General features: G+C 38.9%; 1 protein-coding gene across 2 annotated transcripts in view; it reads right to left on the bottom strand.

Annotated features, from left to right (window-relative positions):
- Window positions 1-23,701, bottom strand: part of ush2a (Usher syndrome 2A (autosomal recessive, mild)) — a 167,481-nt gene that overhangs the window by 35,863 nt on the left and 107,917 nt on the right. For both annotated transcript variants that reach the window (XM_077563122.1, XM_077563121.1), the window contains exons 63-69: window positions 14,966-15,189; window positions 13,429-13,729; window positions 10,667-10,864; window positions 10,407-10,561; window positions 6,850-7,048; window positions 2,405-2,512; window positions 1,203-1,386 (exon numbers count right to left, since the gene is read on the bottom strand). In XM_077563122.1, the coding sequence (XP_077419248.1) occupies window positions 1,203-1,386; window positions 2,405-2,512; window positions 6,850-7,048; window positions 10,407-10,561; window positions 10,667-10,864; window positions 13,429-13,729; window positions 14,966-15,189 (1,369 nt within the window). The remainder of the gene's footprint in view (window positions 1-1,202; window positions 1,387-2,404; window positions 2,513-6,849; window positions 7,049-10,406; window positions 10,562-10,666; window positions 10,865-13,428; window positions 13,730-14,965; window positions 15,190-23,701) is intronic.

Raw genomic sequence — 23,701 nt, 5'->3', positions numbered from 1 at the left:
TAATCAACATTGTCATAAATAATCAATGGCCACTTGGAGCAGACTCGTGCACGCGCACAAAGTCATGCCTGGACACGCGAGTCTGCTTGGATAATGGGGCCGCTGCTCCCGGTGTAATTCTCCGTTGCGCGGCTAAATTGGGAAAAGAAGGAGGTGGAGGATGGGAATGAGGTGAGAGTGAGAGGATGGGAAGGAAAGGGGGGAGAAGTGGAGGGGTTCAGGACAGGGATGCCTTCTGGCAGACACTTTGGAATTAGGGAAAATTAAACGTCACACACGCTAACAGTCCTTAAATTCTTTGTCTGTTGTACGCCTACATGAGTAGGGATGGGCGAGAACCGATACCGTGTATCGCTATCGGGCCGATATGTGGCCTTATTTCACGTTATCGCTATTCGCGACAGCTCCCAATACCAGTATAGGCCCCACTCTTGTAGCCGTTTTACAATCAAGAACTACAAATTAGAAATCAGAATATTACAAAATTACCAATAATTTTATGACATTTTAAGAGAAAATACTATATTGGGATATATCGGGATTGGGATCTGTCATTGTATACTAGTGTATCGATACTTGGTATCGGTGACTATTCAAGAAGTGAGTATTCATGCTGGTATCAGTCTGAAAATAATGGTATCAAACATCCCTATAAATTAGTCATCGTACACCAGAATTCAGATTTGATCTATATGTCCGTCTGTCCATCCATCCATCTATCTATCTATCATCCATCATCCAGTATCCATCCATCATCCATCCATCCATCCACCCGCAGAGAGAAGATGGGGAAAACAGGTGGAGGGAGCCAGGGTATCACTTTAGACCCCCGTAATTAAAACGGCAAATCCCTCTGGGAATGCAGCACAGATTAATAAAGGTTAAATGAAAATAAACAAATACATAAAAATCTACACTTGGCCGCTGTCTGCAAGCAAAAGTCAGATCAGATTTGTGATTTGTGTGTTTGCATCATTGGCACGTCAAATATTTGCCCATTAAATGGCACAAACAGACATATATAGAGTGCAGTCCTCAGAGGGAGACACGGACGGGCCGATAGCGGAGTCTTTAAAGCAGGGTCACCCAGACTAAGAATACACATAAACACGCATGCAAATGTGGAATTTAATTAACAATGAATCTACAAGTGTAGTGCGTTTTTGCAGGTGCCGTGCTTGTGTGCAGACGTGCTTGTGTACCTGCGGTTTGGCAGGAGTCCAGCGTCGGTATAATTCTGGTCACGGTGGTCCCCGGTAAAAATTGTGTGACCGCCTCTGCGCAGTCTGTACCGGGAGACCAGTCCATTGGGCTTGGGGGGCGGATCCCAGAACAGCTCCACCACTGAAGTGTTGACTATCACGTGTCTGGGTCTCGACCATACACCTACAGTTGGACACATTTAGTTGTTGTGGATCAGAGATGGGCTGTTGGAGAGCTTTTGATCCAGCACACGTAGTTCTAAAAACTAACAAAATATCAGAGGAGGTGTTATAAAAAGCCCTAAACATGTCATCCACAAATAGCTATAATAATCATAATTTTATCAGTTTTATACATTTTGTATGGCAAGTAAGACCAATGATAAGAATTTGGTACCCCACCACTGCTGCAAATTGTCATTCCCTATTAAATTCAACAATTCTTTTAGACTCTCACAATAAAAATCTTGTTTGTGCCGCCGGATATCATTTTTAACTGAGAATCACCCCACTTGGTTTGTATTTGATATCTTCGACTGTGACATTTAATTATGTACAAAGTGCAGTTTATTGAACAACACAGGCTACAATTCATCATGTTTCAATGACAGAAACAGACAAGACATCATTCTCCGTGAGCTCAGACAGACAATGAGTAAATCACGTCCGCCCCTGAGGGATTTCTGCACTTTTTAAAAATAATAATTTATGATATTTTCATGATGCAAGTCCATTTTTTCAGTTTCCAATTAAAACGGTTTTCTGATGATCAACCCGCGTGTCTTAGACAGAGAATGGGATACTGTAAATTACACAGTTTTAATTAATTTAAGTTGATGTGATTGATTTATGTGGCGGCGCCGTCAGTGACATGAAGACACTGGAAGAAGTGGAGGGAGGGGCTTGAAGGGACAAACGAGTCACTAAAGACATTGAACGCAGCACAAGAACACCATTTCGAAAAAGGGGTGGCAAAATAATGTGGTGTATATACATTGCATAGGTTAATGGGGGTGTAATATGTAATAGTAATAAACAAGCGTATTTCTACAAACAGAAGATAATTAATTTAGAGCATGAAATGGTAAGTTAGGGAATTAATCGTTAAATAAAATGCAAATTTTAACATTTAGTGTGCAGAACTTTTGTATCCGATGGAAACAGATTTGTGTGTGTGTGTGTGTGTGTGTGTGTGTGTGTACCAGTGGGGGAGGCTTGCAGGGTGCGTCCTGTGGAAGGTGAACTGGCGCCACATCCCACAGCTGTGCAGGCCACCAGCACAAAAGTGTAGTCTGTGAATGGCTGCAAACCTACGGCATATAAACTGGATGATTCATATGTACAGCATATACATGTAAATTACATTTCTTTGTCATTCAATAGACATGAATTGCTCTGATGAGCTTTTTTCTTAACGAATGGACATAAGAATTTTTTTTTATAAAGCCAAATAAGGCAAAATGAGTGGAAAAGTAAAAAAAGAGGACAGTTTTCCCAACATATCCGTTCTCGGCATTGAGTTCGCCCCTCCCTCCGTTCTTGCCACTCTCAACGGATGGATCCATATCTGTCCGTGCTAAATTATGCATGCCATAACTCAATAATGAAACGACGTAAAGACGGGCAGCTGCGGCGCTGACACGGGATGGAAGCGCTCCGACGCTGTAATGTCATCAGCTTTTGATCTATGATAATTATGATACCTTGCTATGCGTTTAGGCTTCGGCGTCCTGACATGATTTATTTATGGGCCCCCTTTGCTATGCAGCCTTAAAGAAATCACGCAGCCACTTGAGTGCATCTTTAAGTGAATATGAGATTTATTTGTAGGGGAAATTTAAGTGCATTTTTACTTTACATTTGAAAACTTTGAGTTTGTCATCATTATTCCTTTCTCTTGGTGCACAGTGAGTAATCCAAAGAGGGCAATGCAAATGCTACAAGGTGTGATGGGACTTGCCGGAATGTTTTATGGTCATTCACTTAGCAGCTGACTGCATACAACAGCTTGCAAATCAAATTCACCACAAACGAAAAGGCGTAAAATGGTTTAAGCTCAAATGATGACCCCAACGATAGACTGTGGCACTACCGTGATATGCGCTGTAGAAATATGAATATTATATATATTATACATATATTCACGTCAACCAATAAATAATACTGATTTAATAGATAAACAGAGAAACAGTGAATCAATTCTTTATTCCCAAGTGATTTAGGACATGCTTTAGAAATATCTTTTAAATGTGCGATGTTAGGACACTAAACTTGCAAAATACCCAATATGCTACAAAAATATGCATTGTGATATTGATTAGAATGGAACAAAGAAACATTTTATCGAGATAATTTAGTTCATAATCTAACTGATCTGCTGCTGATCCTCCACACGGTACATGTTTAGAGGCTGGGGGGGTCAGAAAAGGAGACCCTACTGTGCGATTCAGCTGCGAGTTGCACTCAGCTGGTGTGGACACATGAGACACGGAGCATGTCGACACACACACACAATCACACGGAAAATGCACAGTGGAGAGCTTCACCGCAGTTTCTCCACGTCACTCTCTACTGCTTGGCCTGCTTAACATGCCTTGTGGGCCCCCGTGCTTAACAACCACTGATCAATGTGCGTGTGTTCTCACGATTGGTTAAATAAAGAAAATCTGTCAGCCGGGGTTGAATTGTAAGGCCATGTCGCACCATTTAGCCGCGCAACTAAGCATGTGTGTGAGTAAGCGTGTGAGCATTCTAGCATCGTAAACACTGCTTGTAAGTCAGTAAATTCAACATCATACTTAATCGAGTAAGCGATGCAAAGAAAATTTGTGTACAAAAGTGGTATGTGCAAAGTACTGTAAAAAAGGATGATGACAAAGTCACTACAATCAAAATCAAACAATTAGGCCAGCTGCTTTATTTTTAACTTGATCAACTACCATAGTGAGCATAAGCAGTTCAAAAAAATGCATGGATGGAACTTCATTTTTGTGCTTTCTACTCAACACGCACAAGGATGACCTTTATCGCTCATCCTAAAGAGGGCAGTGTTGTTCTGCTGCTAAACCACTGCTGTGTGTGTGCGCGTGTGTGTGTATGGGTAGCCTACATGCACTCTCATACATCCACTCGCATGCTTATATGCCTGATTATGGAAAGGGAGAGGAAGCTTCAATCATTTTAACAGTGATCACCAGCAAGTGAAAAGCGGGTGGAGGGCATTGTGATGCCAGCGGGACAAGACGAGACTGTCATTCCAAGGTGTGCCTGCGTGCGTGTGCGTGAGAGGGAGAGCGATTAAAATAACTTTGACAACTTGGTACCAATGAGCAAGGCAAAGAAACTGATGGTAGCTAAATTTTTATTTCTCAAACTTGATGTGTGTTTGTGTTGTGGAAAGGAGACTAAAAATAACTGATCCAAAATGTAATTTCATTGACAGTTTGCCAATGCTTGTTTGCATCAGAGAATATGATAAGATGACGGGGGCCAACTGTCAGCGCAAGGAGCCTCAGACAGACGACGTGAGAGGAAGAGAAAGGACAAATATAACGTATATGTGTGTTTAAGTAACAGCAAGAAGGGGAGATTGATCTACTCTGATGATGAGTGAAATCATGATGATGAGAATGAGAGAGGGAGGGAGGAAGGAGAGAGGGAGGGTGCTTTGATAACACCTCTGCTAAATTATTAAGAGTTTGACTTCCTGTCTGTGCCTCTCTGATGTTTCTCCAATGGAACACTGAGATCAGATGCACATACCCACACGGACATGTACAGATGTAAAAGTCTATTCAGGTGGATGTAAGGAAATGTGTTTGCTTCATTTCTGAAAAACACATTTCTTTCTTAAAATGTAAATTATTTGTAATTTTAGTTTGGCGTCAGACTTATTGATGATGTGTTTGAAACTAAATAGTTTAGCTATGTTTACAACAAATAGTACAATAGATCAAAATCTTGTCCCATCTCATTGCAGTTTCTTTTAGTAGTTCAAAGTGGAATTCACATGAAGTAAAAATGTGTGTTCTACTTCATACATCACTGACAACGATGAGAGAAACATTCCTGTCTTACTGCATATCTACACACTTAACACCTTAGAGCACGCACCAATCAGAGCGCACACTACGGCCAGCAATAGGAGAAAAAAAAGGTTGATAGAGAGCATGAATAAATAAAAGAACATACTCTATTCCCTGCCGTTGTGAATTAATAATGAGCCTACAAAAGGCCAATTAAACACATGATTAATGCCATAATCTATATAATTGCAGGCAATCATTCATTGCAAGCTAATGATGGCAATGCTTAATATCGATTCACATGGGGTACCTTTGAACAGCAGAGCTTCATTTTGTCTATGAGATGTCATCATTGCAAACAGCTAGAAATGCGATTAATAAAGAACCTATTTGTTGCTTTTCCTGGAGCAGATTGATCAACATTAGGCAGGAAAATTTGGCAGTCGTAAACAAGTACTGTGTGTTTGTGTGTATGTATGTGTATATATATATATATATATATATATATATATATATATATATATATATATATATAAATATGTACAGTATATAATATGTAGCTAAATTTATTTTCTGCAAACTAAAAACTATACTATGATACTATTATGTGAAAAACATTTTTTTTATACTCAATGCATTGTAAAGAATAAGGCTTTTACAGTATTTGTGATCATATTTCACTGGTAACAGTGATTTTCATTTCTTCCTTTTTGAATATGCCCTTTTAAAACTACTTGAGGCCTTAACACGTTTCATTTTATTGAGCAAAGTTGATGAATTTCTGATTTTGGTGATGGTAATGGTAAATTTTGCTATAAAGTGTTAAACAGCAGATGAATATTTTAAATACTTTCTGTCCCCTTTTTTTGGGATAAAGAATGTTTTTTTTATTTTTATTATTGAAATTGAATTTAATTGAAAAAAAATGAATTTATTTGAGTATAGTTTCGGTAACAGCATTAAAGTTTGCTTCACACAAACACAAACAACAACAACAACAGGTACCATGGGAATAGTATAGCGGCTGCTGGCTAAGCTTATGCCTGAACATAAAAGTGCTGAGAAAGTGCTCCTAAACTTTAGTTTAAAATTTGCATTCCCAAGCGTGTTTTTATTTTATAAAACTGTACACAGCTTTTTTCATTGTTTTTAAGTCTGATTTGAAATTGTGTTATTGTGTTACTTTTGGGTTGTGCTGTGCGTTGACATGCGGCCATGTGCATTTTTTGTGCGTAAAGGACTGGACAAGAATGTGAGTGTGCAAAATCAGATGTATATTGGGTCATTAGATGGCTTGCAGCAAAGCAGCATACATACATAAATGCATGGCGAAGAGAGGTGAGAGGAGAGGAAGGGAGGGGAGAGGAGGAGCTGACGGACAAGGAGACGGTTTAGAGATGACAAAGGAAAGAAGGGAAGATGGAAGAGTATTAAGGGGAGTGACAAGAGGGCGACGTTTGTGTTGCAGGGACTAGGAGATGAGAAGAAAAGAGGCTAAAGGAAACAAATTGGTAAGAGGCAGAATACAGTATAACAGGATGGTGATCGAGGAAGAAAACAACAGAAAGGACAAACTGGAAAAAAAAATGATGTAACAAGAAGATGACAAACTGTTTCCTTACCAGTCAGTGTAAAATTCCCAGGTGCCTGTGTGTGTGTAAATATGGTGCCAACGCCAGTCTGGTTCACGTGATACCACTGCACTCTTCCATTGGGATGTGCAGGTCGGACCCAGCTCACGTGAAGAGAGGAGGGGCTCAAAGCTCTTACCACTGGAGACGGCACCCCCTCTGGGACTCCTTGAACTGTTACTGCCACCATCTGAACACGCAGTTGACATGCAGGGAGAAAAAAACATGACCATAAACATGAAAATGGCAAAGAAAAAGTTCTGAAAAGTCCTCATGGTATACCCTAAATTCATACTTTCAGTCATAACTTAACAATAGGCTAAGTATATACAGTATATATATAAGATTACAACTGGTCGCTGCTGTTGCGGTATCAGTTGTCGTCTGGCGGATTTTAGTGAGACCAAAGAATCGCTGGGCAATCTGTTGCTAATGGCAACAGGGATATCCTGCCTTAATAGACTGTCACGGGCACTTCCTCCACCTGTCCCGCACAGTGCGATGCAATTAGAACACTGCTACTACAGCTAAAGAGACGCTCGTGCGAATATGCGTACTGAAACAAAACAAAAACAAAAATGGCTTCAACAATTTGTTAAAAAGAAAAACAAAATAAGAGACAAAAATGTCACACGTGACATGGTTGAAATGTATATACTTTTTTTGTGTTACTGATTTCATTCAATTACTTTCTTCTTCTACTTTACGTGTACCAATTTTATATCTTGTGTTTTTTCCCCCCCATTATCTGAACAGAATTTGTGCCATTTGCAAGCATCAGGAAAGCAAGATGTTCATTGATCTGAGAGCATATTAAATAAAAAGATGAATTTACTATACCTTGAACACTGGAAAAATATCCATTTGTTGTTTCTTCGCTTATTAAAACTTGATTTGACCATGGTTTTTTACTTTTTTTAATCCTTTAGTAATGCTGTAATTACGAATGTTTGATATCACTTTTTTCAGACTAATACCAGCACAAGTACTCAACTTTTGAGCAGTAACTTACCAATATCAATATCAAGTACGGATATCAGTAGTACTTTTGATACATAAAATTTCCTCCCAGAAAACAATGGCCGATAAGAATACCTATATATCCCAGTATAGCTATTTTAATTAAAACTACATGAAATTAATGGCAATTTTCTAATTTTCTAAATACTAGCTGATCATAAAATGGCCACAAGAGGGCGGCCGATACCGGGTACCGTCGCAAGTACCGAAATAAGGTCCACTAGCAGCCTTCACTCAGTCCTGATACCCAAACACATTAACTCAACTCAACTCATCTTTATTTATATATTGTTTTATTTATTATTTGGAGATGTTTGTTTTGTTGGATAATGGCGAAAAAAAATTAAATTCAAAAAGTTGGAAATGTGGTTTTTGTTTTGTTTTTTAAAATGCATTTTTTGGCTAGGGGCTAAAATAGAGAAAGTTAAAATATGATTCCATTAAAAAAAAACAAAAAAAAACTCAAGTAACAGACTCAAGTAACAATTAACACAACTCAGGAAAATATCATGACAAGGCAAAACAAAAGACGAGGAGGTGTGATTGCCATCAAAGAGAAACAGGAGTCCAAAGAGTGGATGTGAGGCGTATAGTTGAGAGTAGAGAAGACGCAAAAGTAAGGACAACAGATGGGAGAGCTTGACGTCCCCATCCCAGCAATGACAGCAGACAAATAGCTGAGGCAACAGGACACGAGCATTTCAAGACAAAGGAGGACCAATCGCTCTTCCAACCTCTCTAAGTGACCAACCGTATTAGATCAGCACCTTCTGTTGTCGCGGCAGGTGTGCACTTGAGTGCGTGTCCGTGTCTGCTGGTCGGCGGCCGGCCGTGTGTGTGGATGCCAGGTAATTGCAGTGGTGTATTAGGTTAGCCCACCTTGTTCCATAATTGGGAATGTTTGGCCAATTTTCACTGGTGTACAAACTAATCCAAGTCACTCCCTTTTCCACTCTCTACTGGGACCGCGCGCGCTGGGTTTTGTGCTCTGCGTGAGTGTGTATGTGTGTGGACTACAGCCCTTGAGTTTGTTGTTTAACTGTGCTTGCTTACTGGGGGGGGGGGGGGGTATACAGGGCTCTCCTGGTGGTGGTGACGATTTCACTTTTTTGTAATAATGGAGTTTGCATTTTGTATTGTCAGAAATGGCAGTTTCAAACAAAAAATGGCCGACATCCTGTTCAATTTAGTTCATTGTTCCTAGAAGTTTTTTTGGAGCATCCTGTTATGAACAGAAATGTCCACAGAATTCCATGTTGATCCCTCATCCACTCTTCCATTCACCGTGACCAAACACTAGATGAGGAAATACATGCAATATTTGGTGACACATCTTTCACTATTTATCTCTTTAACCATTTATCCCCCGTTTTAATCTTTCTCTTACAACCATCGATGCTATCATTCTTCCAAGTCCTCATTTATTGTAAACACTAATCTACTCATCATCAAGTTATCCACAAATGCAAGTTGAAACTCTCAAAAGTCCCATTTGCCACATCGTTATCCTCCATGCAGCCCTCCTGGTGACGCATCCGCCTCTTTACATAACTTTTAGCCAAATAATAATAGCAAGACAGACACTTTTCAACTGGAGCTTTCATCTGTGCTAAGCCGGCGAAATTAATTGTTGTGTTGATATCAGCTCAGCTACAGCTCGAGAGATAGCGCAGGGGAGTTACTGTGTGAAGCTATTATGGATGCTATCACAAACATCAGGTGGACTCAGCAAATCCGCAACCTCACATACTGAGGGAGCGCACGCGCGGCATCGTGTTCTGACAAGGAAACAGCAAAACATCTATAAAGTGTGAAAACATCACATTATAAAGTAAGCAAAGCTGTAAATATAGTAAATAGACAACCTTATAATTACAGAGTTCAGTAAAAAAAAAAAAGTCAAAATGAGGATGATTCATTGATTTAATTAAAATACCCACACAATAGATTATATAAGAGCATAGAAAGGAAATTAAACAAATTCTTGTGTCAGATATCATTCAAGACTGCTCAAGAATTTCTATACAGACCTCCACCAAGGCCTAAATAGTTGTCACTTGCAACAACAAACCAGAACTTGAAAGTTTGGGAGGAGGAAATTCTCAATGCAGCAAATTGAGATCATTTCATGAACCCACTAAAGCACAAAAAAATACAAGTGGGGTTTTTGACACAGATGCGAGAGCATGTTAAACATGTTAACTGTAATTACCAAGATAAAATTCTAGTGAAAATGTACAATTCAAATTTAGCTTCTGACCCTGCATAATTACTGCAAATGTAAAGTCAAATTGTGTTTACTTCATGTATTAATCTCTCTTATCTCAAATCTTAATTGGGCTACTTTACTCATACTTCATTGAAAAAAAAATGTTACAGGTGCATCCCAAAAACAAATTCTGGCCGTTCAAGAGTATTCTGGCTTGTATCGATAATTGTAAGCTTTTACAGGAAAGCCCAATGGAAGAAGCATGTTGAGTCACTTCATGGAGGCTAAAAAAATCTAAATGATCCGAACGCAGTCTTACCTTTGTACTATCAGTGCAACCAGCCCTGTTGCAAGCCCTTAGCTGGTAACTAAATTCCTGGAAAGGTCTGATCCCACTCATATCAATGAAGCTGTTCTCATCGCCGCGGTAACGCTCTTGTCCATCACGCAGTATCACATAGTGTGTTATGACTCCTAAACACAAAGGAGAACAATAGCAGAGAAATTATAAACAATTTGTAGATTTAAAAGGTGACATGTCTTTAACCACTTAAGTGTTAAATGTCTTCATAAACATACCATTAGGTCTAGCAGGTGCTTGCCAATGCCACTGGATGACATCACTCCGTTCACCCATGCGTCTCCATCGAGGTGGGGGCACTCCCCATGGTTTGTCTTCAGCCGTGGTCACCGCGATAACATCACTGGAGCTTCGGCCGAAGCTGTTCCAGCCCCTCACTCTGTACTCGTAGGTGGTGAAGGGCTCCAAGTCGGAATCTACGGAAAGCGCAATGAATGGAATGCTACATAATGGTGAGGGGGAATCAATCATGCAAAATTTCCTGAAGTAATAGCAGGGGATGTTCAGCAACTCAGCTGCAGAGATTAGTAGGTGTTTATTTGATATATGGTATCACTTAAATAACACAAGATACATTTTTATTAATCATTAACAGTCGTGTGCATGTGACGTATTGTATAACAGTGACCTGAACTAGAGCTAGACTGATATCGTTTTTTTCAGGGCAGATGACGATTATAACAGTCAAGGGAGCCGATAAGTGATATTTGGAGCTGAAAATATTGGCGTAAAAAAAAAAAAGCATTGTTGAATATTTTCAAGCATGTTACATAAGGTCACCGACACATTGCAAACCACCCACTATGATAACATATTGTCAAAATATTGGGCGCAATTGCATACTAAAGTACAACTTAGTGAGCATGTTAATGTGCAGGTCCTAAACATTATGTGGTTACAGTGACAGCAGTTCAATTTGTTGAAACCGCTAAGGGAGCATCGCCAATGGCAGCAGACCTTACATGAACATATAACAAATAAATGCACTGCTCAGCGCTCGACAAGCTGTAAATGTGAGACGGTGACTGGGGCCTTGTTACAGCCCTTCTGCTGGGGTACGAGTACAGGAGTACATATAAAGACCGACGTACTCGCCCACAGTCACACACATATGTGGCATGCCTTTTAGGAGAGCTAAGGGATTGCTGCTGTAAAAAAAAGCATGTTTTAACCACCAGTCTGGGACTATTGTCTTTACTACTGTGAAAATCCAGCCTTCAAAAACACATACGCGCTGACATGCACATGTAAATGACACAATGGGTGTCACATGCCTCAAAACTGTTTATGTATTTGATTAAGAAGTGACTGCGGTAAGCGCCGCCATGTTTCTGGCCAATACATGTTTATAGCTTGTGTGTGAGATACAGAGGTTCAGGCTTCTACCTAAGGGAAGTATAGCATGATAGTTGGTGTGTGTGTGCAACATCTGGTGGATGGCGGGTGGTGACAGCTTTATGTGCTTCTGCCCAGATGGTGTCACAGCATCGCCTAGAAACTTATCTTAACCACCTCATGCACAAAAGGAAGCACAGAGAAGCACACTGGGCGCACAATTCAGATTTGGAAAACATAGGCTTCGAAAAGCTCACAAGATTTCAGTTTCAGACTCTACCATTCACACTCACATTGACACTGAGTGGGAACTGAGCCTACTCTGCTGGGAGTCAAGTGAGTGAACCACTACACTATCAGGGATTACATACAGTATTTACACAGATGGAGTGACATGAAAAAAAAAATGCTTATAATTTCTATTGAGCCCTCCTCAATTTCTAGTCTCACATCTTTAAATTTACGAGGGGTGTCAGGCGATTACATTTTTTAATCCTAATTAATCGCATGACTTCCATAGTTAACTCATGATTAATCGCAAATTTTAGATCTGTTCTAATTGTACAATAAAATGTACAATACAATAATTTTCCAAGTTTTCACACTCCTGTTAACATAAAAGTGGGAATTTTTTTTAAACTAATAGAAATATTGCTACAACTTTTAGTCATTGATATGGTAATTTCATAATAATTCATAAATTTGAGTTAAAATTAGAGCTGTCAAACGACACATTTTTTAAAATCAGATTAATCACGTTTTAGAATTTTGATTAATCACGATTAATCGCTTAATTAAAAAGGCTTTTTTTGTTAATTTTTTTGACGTTTAATGTTAGGAGGATGTCTTCAAAAATGGGTATCCACTGCACATGCCCATCCACCTCTTTTTCTAATCAGTTAATTACTTGCATAATTTACAATGGGAAAAAAAATGACCCCAATAGTTTGACACCAACAAATATTTTGAATGTCATTCGCAAATATTTATTAAATGCTTTACTTTAATGCATGTAGTTATGTTTATTGCTTAAACACAACCTGTGCCACCTTTAACGTAAACATCCGCTGGCAGCTAAAGGATCATCTGCGCTCAAAATTAATAGTGTGATTAATCTGCGATAATACATGATTATTGCAAGATTTTTTTGTGATTAATTAATTAGTTAACGCTTTAACTTTGACAGCATGAGTTAAAATTAAAAATATGTTCTGTACTGTAAAAATAAACAAGCATGATATCGATTTATGTTGGTCATTTTCCTGCCACTAGATGGCATAATTTGTAAAACGTTGGCGACAGCTCAGTGCATGTTTTCCATCTTTAACATGAACTTTTGAAATTCTGCACATTTTTAAAATTGTAAAATACAACTTGACCCCAGTCTCCACAAATATATGCATTATTAATAAATGTTTTACTGCTAAATTTTGACGTGGACGTTGTCTGCTGCGTTGCGACTGGAATTCCTCAGTACAGGCTTTCCAAGTGAGGGGCGGTCAATCGTGCGTTAAAAAAAGTGGTGTTAAAGGAACTTTAAATTAACTCAAAATGAACACACTCATTTTGACACCCCTAAAATTCACAAATATAACATATGAGTGAGAACAAACCAAACAGTGCCACAAAAAGAAAAATGACTTACCTGTATAGGTGTATTTTTTGGCATCTCCACTGTACACTATCTCCTCACGAGATGGGCACAAGCTCCCCTCATAACCCGGATTGCCAGTGTTCAGAAGACTGATGTTTGCATGTGTGTGGGATCCTGTGATGAGCGGCTCAGATGTGGTTTCGATTGTAGGCGAGGATGTAGCGGAGTGAGCGTTAGAGCGTGCGGACGTGGCCCATGTGCAGGCGGTCGTGGATGGGTCAATGTCACAGGAGCCACAGTAGGCTGTGGCCGATGCAGACACTGGACACACGGCGCCCTGCAAACAAACACTCTGAAGAAAAGGGGAAAGAGACACCTCAGTCATCAATAAGAAATAAAAAATTGTATGCTTCCAACTTTTTTAATATATTTTTTGATGAATGTATGTGTTCTCAGTGCTCTAAACAAGTTCAACAAGAAATGCTTTGATGAGTTTTGAGTTTTGTGTGTGATGAGCCCAACCCTCTCGTCGGTGCAACATCATTTACCTTTGACCTCACACATGTTCTTTGGGATTACTGGTCACTGGACAAAGATTATTCCCAGAAAAATGAAAGCTGCTTATAATTGGGAAGGAAATATTTTCCCCAATGTTTTTACTTTTACTCCCTGTAATGGCAATGTTGTAAAGTTGTGATAGAAGAGTTTCAGCAAAAATGAAAGGAAAGGTTTATAAAACTGTGGTGAGAGCAGCAAGGTTGTTTGGTCTGGAGAATAGGAGCCAGAGCTGGAGGTGGCAGAGATGAAGATGCTGAGGTTCTCTTTGGGAGTGACCAGGATGGATAGAATTAGAAATTAGTGCACATGTTAGAGGCTTTGGAGATAAAGTCAGAGAGGCCAGACTGAGATGGTTTGGACATGCCCAGAGGAGAGATAGTGAGTATATTGGTAGAAGGATGCTGAGTTTCCAAATGCCAGGCAGGAGATCCAGAGAAAGACCAAAGAGAAGGCTTTATGGATGTAGTTAAAGAGGACAAGAAGGTAGTTGGTGTGAGAGGACAGGGTTAGATGGAGGCAACTGATCTGCTATGGCGACCCCTGGAGGGAAAAGCCGAAAGGAAAAGAAGAAGTGGCAATGGCAAAGCGTCCCAATACTTTCGTCCATGTAGCAAGAGGCAAGGTGCGCTTGTGTGAGGTATGTGATGCAATGACCTTAATGACATTGTTACAGCTAATGGGTTGCTACCCTTTGTCCTCTTGTGCACTCACTATGGTGTGCAAGTGTGTGTGTGTGTGCTGACACCACATGACCTGAAATGATGAATGGAATCCAAGGGTTGATCTCATCTAACAGGATATGACTGTTGTTCCATCATTTCCAATTGGAATGGTTAATTAAAGAAGTTAATAAATTGATTTATTGAATGTTAATTTTACAATAGTTGATCAAGAAAATTTTGTGAAACGCCCACGCCTACCTCATGGTTAAAAACAAAACAAAACCTGAATTTACTCAATGCTATTATGTGCAATGAAAACATTTAAGCAGTGTAACATGTTTGAATTGACAAAATGTGACTAAACAAACCTCCATCAGAAGGCCTGGTGTGGGCCTGCTGGCACACACATGCCATTGAGAGTCAAAACCAATTCCATTGCAGCACTCTTGTTCTTCAAGTACAACCTTCGACCCACAGCACTTCAGTCTGACTGTGCTATTGCCCGAAGGATGTATTGTTGGAATTCCATCACTGTCCATGCAGCAAAGTGATGTAGAAGAGTTGATATACTCTTGACCACAGCAGGAAAAATCTGAGGAAGAAACAAATGCCAATTAAAACACATTCGATGCGTAAGTTGACATTTTCAGACCTTCCCTTACTCTCCCATGTAAAAAAACAAAAACAAAGAAAAAACTTAAGACATAAAAAATCGCCCTTGGGATTGACTAAGCTTTAATACAAATTGATGAAATTCATGTTTATTAACCTTGACATTTTTTTACACCTCAAAATAGCAGTTGTTGTTTGTCTTATTAGACACGTTTTTGAGTTGCCACATGCTCCCAAAATTCGTTATCACACACTTTTAACCATTGCACTGGAACATGCTAAAAAAATACTAATGTATGGGTTTTATATTGCATTCTTGATATTTAAAGATGCTGAGAGAAACAAAGTAAAAATAATAGAAAGTAAACAAACAAAAAAACAACAACAAAAAATAACATTAGAAATGGAGTTGAAATTTTTTTTCAGGTTACAGTATATATTGTATTTGAATATGCAAAGCAACTAATAATAGCTTCTTAACTACGGTATGGCTCAATATACATTTGGAGCCTCATTGCAGTGAACAATTAACTGAAGACTGATTATATAAGGTATCTACATACACTTGAAAACTATAACATATAATGTATTTTTTTTTAATGATCATTTAATACAGTGGTTGGCAAACTCGGTCCTGGAGGGCCGGAGTCCTGCAGTCTCTTCCAACACAAGCTGATTCCAATCAACAGGATCGTTATCAGGGTTATGAATAGCTTGCTGGTGAGCTGATTATATATCAGCTGTGTTGAAGAAGGAAAACATCCAAAACCTGCAGGATTCCGGTCCTCTAGGACTGAGTTTTCCCACCCCTGATTTAATAACTTGATGCTTTTTTTAAATCTCTTTCTCCCAAATTGTAGTATGTTCAATGAAAGTCAAACATCTGAATGTTTAATTATGTTTTCATCCTGATATCAAGTGTGATTTTTAAAAGCAAATTAGAAAACCCCAGTTTTTTTTTCAAATCTAACACTAAAAATGAAGGGCAAATTTCCCCAAAATAACATCACGGCAAAAAGTGTGACATTGGTGTGTGTTTGCGAAAGGTGAGGTCGTACATGTGAGGGTGAAACAAAAGTCAGAGGGAGCTGAAGACGGTAAAGCGTCTCTCCTGTGGCCCTGGTAATTACCCGGGTTGAGGCAATCAGGTTAGTGAGACATCAACACAGCTTAGCTGAAGGGATTGTCATGCTTTGGCCTTCCAGTGGATTAGGGCCATAATATTGTCCTGCTATAAAACTGAGTCAGCAAGTCACCTGCAGTGAGGATGCATTGGAAATTGAAATGAGCAACACAGAGAACGACTTCAATATTCTTCTTGCGCTTATGGTAAAAAGGACAAATTGCATTTTAACCAGAGTCAATGAGTAAAAGCTTCTCATTCTAAATCAGTGTGGGTAAAACTATAAGAACCTGGAGCCTCTGGTCTTTGGTGATTATTCAGCTTCTGGTTAAAATAATGCAACTTTCATGAGGTATTTAGTAAGTGTATCCTAACAGTTGATGGCATGCTGATCCGTGGTGCCGTCGGCCTCCAGCTGTGGAGCTCATTTTATTTGACAGCAGACATTAAACACCAACCAAGTCATTGCTTTGTGTCACGGTCTTGTCCTCTAATGGGGCTCGAGCTAGTTGTGGCGTGATAAATAACTTATTGTCTAACACCTCCATCAGTGTTAACTCCTCATGCAAATCAAATGCTGTGGAGCTACTATATTAACCGACACAATCAGCCAGAGAATCTCGTTTCTGGTCTGCCGCCGCGTCGCCGTGCATTGTAACCTCGGCTCCGTGTGACAGCGCAATATGCGCGCGTGGACGTGTTTGTGATTGTGTGACATAAAGGCAGTGTGACGGCCGGTAACTCACTTAGCGGCGGCAGCTGTTGCAGAGCAGAGGCTCGCCGGCCAATTCCCTCAGCGACTTACTTCAGCTTCAATGACGAGCAAATAAACAGCTCAACACTTTTCCAAATAGCTTTTCTACACTCATCGCTTGTCCTCTCGCCATCGTCACCTTTCCGCCGGTCCTTCTTCCCGGCGATGGCACCCTTCTACATTTACCGTTTGCACATGACGATGGCTCTATTGTTGAGTTATCAACACGGTGGCGCATAATCCCTCAGACTAAATTAGAAAATTTATGGTTGCAAAGAACCATATTGTATTTTACTGAGCATCCTCCAATTGATACTCTATGGGCCATAAAAGTTGTCCAACAAAACAATAAGGTTTCAATAAGGTCAGCGCAAAGGAAACTTATAACTGCCTTTTGAAGGACAATCAGGCTGAGGGAAACATGTCTTAAAGGGACAGTAACGTTAAAAATCAACTTTTTGGAGCTTTTAGCCATGTTAAAATGTTAATTCTTCTCCAAAAACATCACCGAAATGGTGTTTTCCTCCATTCGCCCATCTATGGGAAATTCTAGCTCTCCAAGAACCAGCCCCTCCCAACCTAAGAAAACGAGCGGATGCTCATTTTGTGACATCATTAGGTGCGGATCAACTCTTGCAACGCCTCTGCGGACTATACGCACGCCCACTTTCTCTGAGACCTCCATGGGATAGTGACAAAAGTAGCCTTTATCAGTAAACATTCTGTCCAAATGAATTCAAAGCAATCAATTATCCTTCACATTTGCAATGCCAAAGTGCAATGACAATTGCAACCTTACAGGTAAATTACTACAAGTAAAACTTTTGCGCTGCTGAATCTGACAGAATAAATGGTGTAGTGGTTAGTGCGCTTGCCCTGTAAGCAGCAGGCCCAAAGCCTGGCCCAAAGTGTAACTGCAGCATTTGTGTCAGGCTCGTTCATGGTGCGCGTGCACGATTTAAAGCGAGAGCCACAGATGAGGTAAGAAAAACTCCGCGCCTCCCGCTCCCCAAAGAAACTGTGGAGTGTGAGGGTCCGCACACTCTACTATAAAGGGAAGATAAAAACTGATAGATGCAGTCAGAGTAAAACAGTCAGGGCTCTTTATATTCATCTGGGCTTTGGTGGAGAATGCATGATGTAGAAAAAGCTTTAACATTACCTTTACATTTACCTAGCTTGACAACAACCATGACAACAACGTTGTCAACATGACAACAACGATGATGAAAATTACAAAATACTGTATAGCTACTTAAGTTTAAAAAATAAATAAATCTGCAGCTACCTAATGTTTCAGCCTCCACTGAAGAAAGTCACAATGTTGTCACTGAAAACATCAGTACATTTATTTAAAAGGTGGCTATACTCCATAATGACAGGGTGGACAACAATTTCGGCAACACATGCAAATCGTTCAATAAGAATATGAAAATAAAAATATATCTAAAAAATAAATACCATAAAAATGGCTTGTTTTGCCAGTTAAATTTCTGTGGACAGCCTTCTACCTCCAAACACTTTGTTGTGAACATTTTTCGTCAATAATCTCCACTGACCACGCTATCAGCACACTACTTTATTTACAGTAAACCAAAAAAAAAAATCACATCACAAAGCACCTATTGTGCATCCACTGTTTACTGTAGTACTTCTAAACTTTCGTTTTATATTATCACGCATTAAACAGAAATACAATCCCTGTCTTTTGCAAGCATTATCTATGTTCACGTTTTGAAACCTGCATTGTGTTTCCTCAGCCTCACTGTGTGTATTTGTGAATGTGTTTGTGTACGTGTTGACAGCGACTTATCACACACACCTCTTGTTTTCTCTGTAGCATCACGGAACGCTTGGGCCCTAATCTTCAGATTTACGTTGGATTTGCATACATTCATTAACAGCGTCGGGAGCGCTGCATCAACACAAGGTGCTTAGACAACGTGAATTATTATTAGGGTTTCAGTCATTCCACTTAATGATAAGTCAATATTTAGCCCTGCCAATGAACTACTGATAAAAATGTGTGTTGTGGATTAGGGTTATCCGGGCTCTCTAGGAGACTAAAACCCCTCTACAACTTTAAACAAATCAAACATTTTTAAATACCTGAATAGATTACCTTGGCTTTGGCTGTGCAAGAAAAAAATATATAGACACAAAATGGTGGATAACATTGTGTGACACATTCCTACTAAAATTAAAGGTCAAATTAGACAACTATGCTATACAGTCAACTTTTTAACATATTCATTGTACAAAAGAGATAATGTATTTTGTTTTTCATTTGAATGACTGTGCACACTTGCATTGGATGACAAGTAGAGAGACGAGATACACATTTTTTCTTCTTCCCAGTGGACACACACACTAGGAAAGTTGGACCAGCAAGGACACACCATACATGTCTGCACGTGTACCATGTGACTACTTGTCCTCTTGTCTTAATGACGTTCTCTCCTATGTCAACATTACCAGAATGTGTCCTGTACTGTAATATATTTTTCTGTATGTGTGTAATACAATTTAAATGGTAATTAGTGTCATTAAAGGGATACTTGCCTTATTGAGCCATTTTCAGCAGTAAAAAGTTAATATTTTGTCTATAATTAATAGAACTTTTCTTCCCACTTGCTGTAGACTGAAGATGACATCACCTGTGCTGAGGAAGTAGATAACTATCAACCACGGCTCAGTTTGCTGAGGTGAGCCATGGAAAAAATATTTTTTAAAGGCATTAATTGTACATGAAAAATAATGAAGTTATCACATTAATTATAGACAAAATATAAACTTTTTACTGCTGAAAATGTTTTTATGGCTCCGTTGGCTCCCGTGCTTTTGTCACTTTAACTCAGCCAAAAATGTAACGCTACGTAACAAATGCCTTCCTTTTTTGGTTCATATACAACAACAAAAGAAAGAGTTACAAAAAATATAGCACAGGGCGAGTGTTTAATTCTTCTTCTCAGAAATTCTAGCCATACATCCATTTGAGAAGCCATCCTTGCTTTCAGACTTTAGGGTTGTCATGCATCTATTTTTACTTAATTTTAACTTTATGAACTGCACTAATTGTACTACTTTTTAGTCAGTGGACAGTGATTTGTGGATGGTTGTTTTAAAATGCTTTTATACATTTTTTTTAATTTTTTTTTTTGTTTTTACTACATAATATTTACGTTTTATATATTATGTTTTTTAAAATAAATAAATACACAATTTAACAAAAAATAAAATTAATACTAAAACTAATAAAAACTCAAATAAAGCATTTTTGTGTAAAAAAAAAAAATCCCACAAAATGAAGTAAAAACTAACTTTGATTCCCAAACCATTATAACCTTTGTGCGCGGTAGATTTGACAATGACAGCCAAATGTAATAAAGTATGTAAATATTTTTTCTTATTTAATTATAAATGTTCTAAATCTACACAAAATGTACGGAATAATGTGAGCAGTAAAATGTAAAATAAATACAGGCTGACTGTCCTCAACTCTGTATGCAGCGGGCAACCTCTGGATTTATTCTCGCTAGTCATTAAACACTATGTAATAGAAAATTCATCATCATAAGTACATTAACAGAGAGAGAAATGTCTGCCCGTGTTCAAAGAGCACTTTATCTTAAAAAAAAAAAAATCCCCCCCAAAAAATCAGCCAGAGCTGCTGTTTGGAATCCACTACTGTTGGCTGTTTGCTACCCATCATTGATGAGGGAATTTTGGCAATGAGCGCACGCACGCGCGCACACACAAACTGATATACTCACTCGAATTTGAGTGTTTTTTTGGCAGAAACAATAAAAGAATGTTTATCTCTGGCTATAAAAGTGGCATCAAACTAGATAAACATATTCAGAAAATGCAGAAAGGAGTTACAACATATGGAAGCATGCATGCAAAAAATAAGCCGTGCAACTCTTGCACACACAAAGGCACGTACACAAACACACATGCATCCACTCTCCCAACTCCACTCGGCTCAGACTGAGCAAGCTTAACTACTAGGATAATTTCCTCCCAGCAAATGGTCACTGTGCCCTTGAAAAACATATTTGATTATTACTTTTTCTCCCCCTCCTCTTTTTTTCTTCTTTTAGCATCATCACAGCCATTTTCATCACCCGCTCTGATGATGGCACGGCAAGGCGCGTTAAGATAACACCCCGCCACCGCCAGGCTTTTAACACTTAAACGGTGAAAAGGGATATTCAGATTTGTCCTTGAACGTTTGGATGGGGCCTGCTGGGCTGGGACAGAGGGAGGGAGTCAGTGAAGGAGTTAAAGAAACGCTCAGATTTTTTCAAGAGAGGAAGACGTGAACTTGGGGAGGCTATTTACAGTGGCCCGTGCACACTGAGAAATGGCGAAGGTGGGGGCTGAAGGGTCAGTGGACGAGTGCACAGCATACAGTGTAAGTGTGAAGGGGAAATGATTAGTGGAGCTCACACTACGGCGGAGACTGAGGGGGGAGTCAGGGAGCAATGGGAGGCCATAGACACCGCACACGTATCTTTAAATACCATCTAATCTCACCTTAATCTTACAAGAACATCTAGCATGCAAACTCGGGGAGGGCCAAAGAAGAATTTAAAAGTTGGTCTTGAACTTCAACCACACAGGTCAAGATGGAGGAAAAAGTGGGGCAATATTAACATGTATGTCATTTGTTCTCTTTCCCTAAATGAATGGACTATGAATTAGGGCTGTGTGATTATGGGAAAAATTTTTTTCAATGAAATCATGATTAATAAACGATTAATTTAAAGATTATTCACTAAACTCAAAACTTCAAATTCAAGACCCATAATTCATCTTTGAATATAACTTGAACAGGGATGTGATATGACCAAAGTGAAATTATCTGAAAATTTAGCCGGGGGTCTGGGGGCCGCCGGCACCCAGTTAGGTCCAGGTGGGGGGACAAGGGGGGCGTAGCCCCCCGGAGCTCATGGGTTTTCCGTGTTTTTAAGTACTTTCAATGCATTCAATGCACTCACATGACAAAGAAATAGACAAAACAACAGCATAAATTTTCAATGTATATTGAACTATCCCATATAAAATGGCAGTTTTAGTCAACTCAAAATCAGTCACATTCAAAAACATTGGACTGCCTTTGCTTTTAAAAACTATCACTGAGAATATCATCATATCTAACTAATGTGATTACTAAGTTAACACATAAATAATGTTGAAGAGTTCAAATTTCATGAACAAATAATTGTATCATGACCAAATGAAAAGTAACTCATATTAGAGCATACCACAAATGTCTTTGTTATAGCAGAAGATGTTATCTGTCGGAGTCATGCGCATACACAATGAACTACAAAAAAAAAAAAAAAAAAAAAATCTGAATTTTTTTTGGGGGGGTGGGGGGAGATAAAAAAAGCGGAATTCCGCGAATTAGCGGAAAAATCACATCCCTGCTTGAAAGAACAACCACACAATAAATTTGTATTTAAGTAAAACCATAATATATTAAAAAACAACAACAATAATTAAAAATAAAAATAAAGTAAATACTGGCTGTTCCTTGCTGTACCACCTCTTGGGAGCCATGTGGTGCCGTGCACACATGAATAAGGATTAAAAAAAAAAAAAAAAAAGAGTAGAAGAAGAAAGTCACACTCAAACTTTATTAATATAACAGAAACAGATTAGGAAAACTATATACCTTTGAATATTGGTTTTTGCTATTGCGTCATTACCTGCTTGAGTGTGTTACTATAACGATTAAGTGTGTGAATAGTTATTATTTGAATGAATATCCTTCTTGGAACTCAACGCTAATTTTCAAAAAACGTGTCAATGGGATTTAAAATAGACTGCTAGCATTAACATCTTCAATGTTTCTAAAACAACATATGTCTTGCATTTAAATATACAATGTGTGGAATTATTTTTGCTAGGTGTTTAGTTTTACAGTAAACTACAAGTGGGAAGTATAACCAATATTAGGTTCAGCGGGGGTAGAATAACATTTGTCACATGCCTTGCAATCAGGTTGCATTCTTGAACTTGCAAACTAACACACAACCGGCACTTAGCGCATTAACCGTTTTTCTTCGATTAGTATCTTTTTATGATCGTGAAAAGTGAAAATCCAACTCACAATGGCATTTTCGATTAACTGCCCAGCCCTACTTTGAACAACCATAAAAGGGTAGTAAATGTAAGATAACTTGATAAGGATGAACAACTTAAATGTTGAATAAATGCCTCTGAAGTTACTACAATTCACAATCAGACCATTTTCTGGGGGGGGGGGGGGGGGGGGAGAATGTGCCTTTAAAGTCCAGCGGTCGAACGCGGACGTCAAGTGAGGCCTCCGCATAGAGAAGAAAGTTCTATGAGAGGCTACATGATTAACATAATTTGGCTTGATTGTATATAAATATTAAGTGGTTCTTTGTTTGACTTAAGAGAAATATACCCAAAATGATCATTGGCTGTTAGCAATCTAAAATGTGACCCCCTCTATTGTATTTTGTCCATGTTGTATTAAATGATGTTTTAACATCATCTTGCTTTGACACGGCATACTGTGTTGTGAATGTCTAAAGATCACAACTTGGACTGCCAGAAAGATGATAAGGAACATGTAAA

Source organism: Vanacampus margaritifer, chromosome 4, assembly GCF_051991255.1.
Source record: "Vanacampus margaritifer isolate UIUO_Vmar chromosome 4, RoL_Vmar_1.0, whole genome shotgun sequence".
NCBI lineage: Eukaryota > Metazoa > Chordata > Actinopteri > Syngnathiformes > Syngnathidae > Vanacampus > Vanacampus margaritifer.
The sequence above is the reverse complement of the archived record's forward strand: the minus strand, read 5'-3'. Positions and strand labels throughout refer to the sequence as shown.